General features: G+C 34.8%; 1 protein-coding gene across 1 annotated transcript in view; it reads left to right on the top strand.

Annotated features, from left to right (window-relative positions):
- Positions 1 to 4,306: 4,306 nt before the first annotated feature.
- LOC116509461 (piezo-type mechanosensitive ion channel component 2-like) overlaps positions 4,307 to 7,165 on the top strand; it is a 50,050-nt gene continuing 47,191 nt past the window's right edge. The window contains exons 1-3 of the mRNA XM_032218611.1: positions 4,307 to 4,504; positions 4,914 to 5,019; positions 6,457 to 6,626. Coding sequence (XP_032074502.1) covers positions 4,307 to 4,504; positions 4,914 to 5,019; positions 6,457 to 6,626 — 474 coding nt within the window. The remainder of the gene's footprint in view (positions 4,505 to 4,913; positions 5,020 to 6,456; positions 6,627 to 7,165) is intronic.

The raw sequence follows: 7,165 nt of genomic DNA, 5'->3' as shown, positions 1-7,165 counted from the left end.
ATATTAAAACAGAGTATGAATAAGTGAAACCTTTGAGATTTCCCTCAGGAACATAGAATGATCTAATTTGGCTTATATTCCTGTTCTACTTGTATTTGACTGCTCGTATTTTTATAAGTCTCCTTTTCAATAGTATTAAATCCTCCATTACTGTGTACCATTTGAGAAAAAGTCCAACTAGCCACTATGTATATGTGTATGCTTGTATTTCGTGAGATTTGGATGAGACCCTTTAAATAAGGTTAACTGTTAATGTGTCTGTTGAACTGATTTGAAAGATATGTAACTTCATCCTATAAATATATAGGGTTGTTCTAAGGAATGTATTATTAGTAGAACTTTGTCAAGATTTCGGATTTTTCTGGGTTGATCTCAAGACAGGATAAACTACCATGAGCTGATCCTCAAAAATTAAGAATCTGAATCATAGCAGCCATTTTTTTTCCTGAAAATGATAAGATCAGTACAATTCCCTGTTTCAACTCTCAAACACATTTGCACTAAGCAGCAAGATTGATGATTAGGAACAATACAAATAATCCTCACTTTTTAAGGATCCTGATTGGGACTGGCAATTCCATTTCTAAGGAAAGCGGTTGTTAAGTAAAACATCATTTGACAGCTCCGCCTAATGATGCCAGCTTCAACGGATCTTGTTGCTGTTATTAAGTGAATCCCACGTGGTCATTAGATGAGGACAAACCATTGTTCTTGCAAGGCAGAGATGCCTCCCTCCATTTGTCTTTTGGCCACTCACCTACACTGCTGCTACTACTGCCATCATTGCCAGTCCCTTTATTGCTGCCTTCTAACGATAAATCTTCAGGTGTGCATAAGAAAAAAAATACAATTTGAAGTGAAGACTGACAAAATGAAAAAAATGGTCCACCGGATTTTGATTTGTTATTATGTGTTGGGAATAGTGTTTGTGTGGATGGTTTGCTATTTGTTTCCACTTATGCTCAAGTTGTACATATATCTTGTTCTTTTCAATAACCACAAATCTCTAGTCTATCTTCCCAAGATAGCCCATTAAAGGTCTTACTGTAGCATGCCTGTAGCATAGATTAGGCATAAGAGGCACAGTGGTAAGAACCTATGAAACCTTTGGGACCTAACAAAAATGCCGTGGGGGGAATCAAAATTAATAGTGCCCTTGTACAAAAGAAAAGGTGTAGCAGTGTTTTTACCTTGAGTATGATACTTCTGTAAACCCTGCCTCTTTGTATAAATAAAAACACTTCTATTGTTTGTCTAGGTGGTTTCTCTTTCAAGTGAAATTCCACAGGAATGCCTCCTTTTGCAATATCAGAATCATAACAGTTGCAGTATGGATGGCTATATAAATCACAGTATTTCTCTATCAGGTATGCTATATATAGCACATTGCATGTTGCATATTGAGTGCCAGATCATTCTGTTTGCCCTAAGGAAAACTGTACAGAGAAATAGTTACTATACTGATGCATAGAGGATCTGCACTAACAATAGAGAAATGCCTATCATTTTAACAGAATAGCAAAATAACAGAGTTGGAAGGGACCTTGGAGGTCTTCTAGTCCAACCTCCTGCTCAAGCAGGAGACCCTATACCATTCCAGACAAGTGGTTGTCCAGTCTCTGTTTAAAAGCTTCCAGTGATGGAGCACCCACAACTTCTGAAGGCAAACGGTTCCACTGGTCATTCCCACTGTCAAGATGCTTTGGAAAATAGGTTGACTTCTCTATTTTGTGTCAGTTCCTGTAGTATTGGAATACTGCTATCATGTCACCCCTAAACCTTTTCACTAGACTAGACATACCCAATTCCTGCAACCATTCTTTAAAAGCTAACATTTAAATATTAAAAAGATTTTATTTTTTATTAAATATTTAACATTTAAATAATTGGAAATTTATTTCATAGTAAATAAATAAATAAGCATGTTGTAATATTACATTTAATATGAAAGATTTTTTTTTAATCTAACTTTGTTGCATGAACTTCAGGATGCATGTAATTTTAAAGCAGAACCAAATGCAAAATGTAAAATGCAGAAAGCATGGTCAGATTATTTTTTTGTCAGTTTTTCCACTCAACTATCATTAGTTTTGCATATAATTATTGCAAAAAATATTGCAATTTTTTTCCTGCATGCTATTGTCTTCTCAATGTCTGTGTATTAATGTTTTGAACAAAATGCTAATGTATCACTGCCAATTAATGATAATACTTCTTGCATTTGGTGACATGAACTTGAATCCATAAATAAGTGTGCTTAGGTGTTAGACCATGTCAGATTCATGACAAAAGGGCCAGGGATAATCCCAGGTGTATCCAAATAAGTCTATAAGAAAGTCTGTCTAGCCTACATGCTGCTTCTAATCAATGTCTTTAATCCTGAATCATATGGTATGATTCAACATAATACAACTTCTTAATCTCCTGAGAGTAAATTACATTAAATCTATTATTCTTGAAGGAGGCTGTAACTCTTTGTTATTATCAGAAAACGTGGAGAATTACCACATATTTTTATTCAGGTTTATGCCCTGCAGGAGTGTTGCACCATAATTTCAATCAAACTCTGCATGTCATGTTTCATCAAACCATCCATAGTTATCAATATGGGTCATTTATAAGGAAGATTTATAAGGAAATAAGTAAGAGGGCCTTTACCCTTGCGAGTCAGTTGATTTTACCTTTCAAATACCTACTCCTAAGACTTCTTTTAAGCATTTGTTACTCAGTTTCAATGTAACAATAGTTTGCTGGAAATAGAAGTCAGAATTGGAGGAATGAACACAGAAGTAAGAAAATGCTCATATATAATTAATGCTTGTTGCTCATTTCCTTCCTTCCTTCCTCCCTCCCTCCCGCCCCTCCCTCTTTTTTTTTTTGAATTTTTCAAAGGTTTCAAGGACACTGGGTTGTTTTCATGAAATAAAATAAATTAAAAACAGACTTCAAGAAACTTGGATATTACTTGTAATCTGTCATTTTTCCAAATTTAATATTTTTTTGCAGAGCACACAATATATTCTGAAACCTCCCAAGAAGTTAATGAAAAATGTAACATGGAAAAAAAATCTAGTACATTCTTAGCATTGGCACAATTCATTACAAATCAGAGCTATGTCATTGCATTGATTACTATGATGGTAAGAACTTCCTTTTGTGGTCTTTTAAGAGCTGTTATCAAATAGCTGTTCAGCATCAGCAACTAGGAATCCCTGCACTGCTGTTTTATAGAACCTATTGCCTTCCAAATGACCAGGAGCATTTCCAAGTTGGCTGTGTGCCTTCCTATTAAATCAAATTTTCTAAGTCATCTGAACAGGGATTTGGGGAATTATAAATTTGCATATCTGGATGGCACCAAGTTGGGGAAGCATTTTGAAATTATCTACTTTGAACTTGATTCTGTTCACCCTGTTCACAGTCTTATGATGTTGTGCTTTCTACTTCTCCATTTTAAGGCTCATGTCTTAAATCAAAATTATACCCATAATGGTATTTGTGTGATCATTCTGAAATTATATTTAGGTATATTTTTGTATAAAGTTGTTAAGATTAAATTTATGACTTAATTCATAAAATAGGGTTAATTAACTATTGAATTCATCCACATTCAAGATTTGCACAATATGCTAAACATAAACTAACCAAACGCGGTAAGTTTGCACATGTTAAACTACAAAAGGTGAACATTAGGGAAGTATATTTTACAAGTGCATCTGGTAGATCTTTACAGGAATGGTTAGGAGTGTTCTGTGAATATAGTCAATTAAGATTATTTGCATATTCTACGGACAGATGGGACAACCAATAGAGAGATGATGAATAGTATAAAACTAGAAACTAGAAGCCAAAATCACAAGGCTATGCCTGATTTACTTTGGTCAAATCATGCGTGCAAATTCATTGGAGAAGTCAATGATGCTAGGAAATGGTTAGTGGATGAAAAAGAAGAGGCAATCAAAAAACCCGATGGCTTGATACCATCAAAACTGATACAAAGATGAATGTTCAACAACTAAAGGAAGCTGTGCTTGATAGGGTAACATGGAGAACATTTGCCTATAAAGTTGCCAGAAGTCAGACATAACTGAATGTTGCAGAATGAAATGAATATAAGAAATGTGCCTTGTTATATGCTGGCTATATTTTTACGGTCCTATTATCCATATTGGTCTATGAAGCTACAACCTTATCAAATCTGTGTGCTTAAAATACATAATTGCTATGTATTCCTTCATAGGTTTGGAGTATCACCTACAATAGCTGGCTAACTTTTGTTCTGCTAATTTGGTCCTGTATAATTTGGATGGTACATGACCGTCATCTCTATGCCTTGCGCAGTTTACCATTTCTTGTCACCTATGGAAATGTATTGGTGATTCTTAATTTTATTGTGGGTCTGAATCTTTCACAAGAGGAATTATTTCCAGGAGTTGCAACTTCATTACTTATTGACTTAGATTTGAAACCTTATTCTGTTCCCTGTGTCCATCTGGGAGCCAAGGTAAGCATATACTTGCTAAAATGAACAGCTACTTTGGTCTAGTGGTTAAGGCATCACGCTAGAAGCTGGGAGAGTGTGGGTTCCAGTCTTGCCCTTAGGCATGAAAACCAGTTGGGTGATCTTGGGCTAGTAACTTTCACTCAGCCCAACATGCCTCACAGATTGTTGCTGTGGGGAAAATAGGAGATGGAAGGACTGTTATATATTTTCACCACTTTGAGTTGTTTATAAAAATAATAAAGACAGGATATAAGCAAACAAATAAGCCATAAATAAATTGCTATTGCCCTTGTGATCAGTCGGAGTTTCAGGGTACTGAAGAGATAGTAAAATTGAAGCCACACTTCCAGTGCTGGCTAATTCTCATATACATATTCCTCATTAAAATACCTATGTGATTCTATTGCAGATTTTATATCAGTTAACTTTCTGGTTATTGTTGAAGCAGTATGTGATGCAAAAACAGAAGCAAAAAGAGGAGGAATTTCTCAAAGAAGTTATAGTACATCAAACTGGTAAGAACATTTAATATTGGGTACAATTACTCTGATCCTTTGCCCCTTTCTTTAAAATGGATTTTAAAAGTCTTCATTCAGTCTAGGAATGGTGGCAGAGAAGCTAATTTAGGAAATAGTCCTAAATTACACAAAGAAAGATTCTATCTAATGGTTAGGGGAAAAAAACCTATTTCATTGTAGGAGCAGTTTGAACCTATTTAGGGATTTTCTAAGATGTGTTCAGGTTGAATCTAAGTAGCCATAACTAATGAATTCTTTAATTTGATTTTTTTTTTTGGCTGGCTGTAGAATTCTGAGAGTTCGTCCACTCTCAGTTGCCAAAGTTGAGAAACACTGTTCTAAGGCTCATAAACTAGGTTTTTCTATTGACTTTGGTCTTGCTTCACCACAACTTGTGGTGAGTAGTGTACTTCAGTCTCCACTACAACTTCACTATCTCAGGACAGAAATAGAGGCAACCCTATTTGTGAACTTAATCCTAATCTTTCTAGGAGGTTGCAGGATTAATTTCACATCCTTCATTTTAAAAAAAGGATTGATTTCCAACTTCACTATCTCAGGACAGAAATAGAGGCAACCCTATTTGTGAACTTAGTCCTAATCTTTCTAGGAGGTTGCAGGATCTATTTCACAGCCTTCATTTTAAAAAAAGGATTGATTTCCATGTTTAAATCTAAGTGAGTTGAGCACCAGACTCTGCTCCACCCCACCTGCTCCCAATTTCTGGGTTCAAGAAATCCATTATTCTCTCCATCATCTCCTTCCACTGAAAACATATGTGTGTGTGCCCATGGATGCATGCTAACCATTTTTCTTTCTATTGACTGAGGTCAAAATTATTTTTATTATTATGGAAGCCAGGGACACTCAGGGCTCGGGGTGGCTGTGTTTCAGTCTCATTTTTTTGTATTCTACTATTGGTGAGTGAGAGGGAAAACAAGTTGATGTATATGGTTTGGAACCACTACGCATAGGGATGATTGATGCTGTATTCAAACTGGTTGGAAAGGGAGTGAAAATTGCACACTGAGAATGCATGATTCTATTAAAATAAACAATGATAATATGCATTGTAGGGGAGGAGATTGATGCTACATACCTTATGCTTTGTATACATAGAAATGTTCAATGAAGCATAGGCATTAGATGTAGAATATTACATTCTTTAAAAAAAAGAGGTGACATATATGCATATATAGGTAGCATTACAATAGAGTGGGTATTCTGTGCTTATTCCAAGCTCAGTATTATCTAGAGCTGTTCAGTAGGAAATCCTGTGGAATCCAATGAGACTTGTTACTAAATAAGCATACTCTAGATTATAATATTGTACCATAACTAGTTAGTCAAATGCAATAGCATTTATACTAAAACAACATTCTGGTCCATTAAATATTGATGATGCTCCTGATTGAATGTACACTCCTGTTGCAGAATTGGACACACCGCAAAATCTGTTTGTGGAAATATTTAAGAGGATCCTAGTAAAATACTGGATTTACTTCTGTTCCATCATGTTCTTTATTGTCAGCTTCAATGGCAAAGTGGTCCTGTATAAAATTATTTACATTATCCTTTTTCTGTTTTGTGTGGCTTTATATCAGGTAAGCAGATCTGGAATTTGAGACTTCTGCTTGATTTCTAATTTCTGAAAGGAAAAGAAAGCACTGGCAAATCAAATCTGTTAGTTTGCAGTTCTTTTGATGCTTTATCTTTGAAATGTTAATCTTTTTCTATTTCTACATTAATTTGTAATTAGTGTAAACATTTGCAGAAAAATACATTTCCATGTACTTGTATATTTTTCCCAAAGGCTTATAACAGTCAATAACCTTATGTCACATTCCAGATGCTATTGTGTTTGCAAAAGTGCCTTAGAAATTTCAAAGGGCCCACATTAAAGATATTTTCAAATTAGTTCATTACTTGGTTTCAAAAATGCATGCATCTGATAGATTCACATTAAATTACAATAAATAAACCCCTTATTCTTTATAGCCTAGTCATGTTATTTTAATTCACATATGGGAGAAACTGTCTATGCCTTTAAAAGCAGCTATGGTTACTGAAAATTTTCTTCTTTTTTTTAATTTCTGAGGATTGCACAAGAAGTTGAATTTTTTTCAATAAAGAAAATAATTGC

The sequence above is a fragment of the Thamnophis elegans genome, chromosome 5 (genome assembly GCF_009769535.1).
Source record: "Thamnophis elegans isolate rThaEle1 chromosome 5, rThaEle1.pri, whole genome shotgun sequence".
Taxonomy (NCBI): Eukaryota; Metazoa; Chordata; class Lepidosauria; order Squamata; family Colubridae; genus Thamnophis; species Thamnophis elegans.
This window is presented reverse-complemented; position numbering and strand designations above follow the sequence as displayed.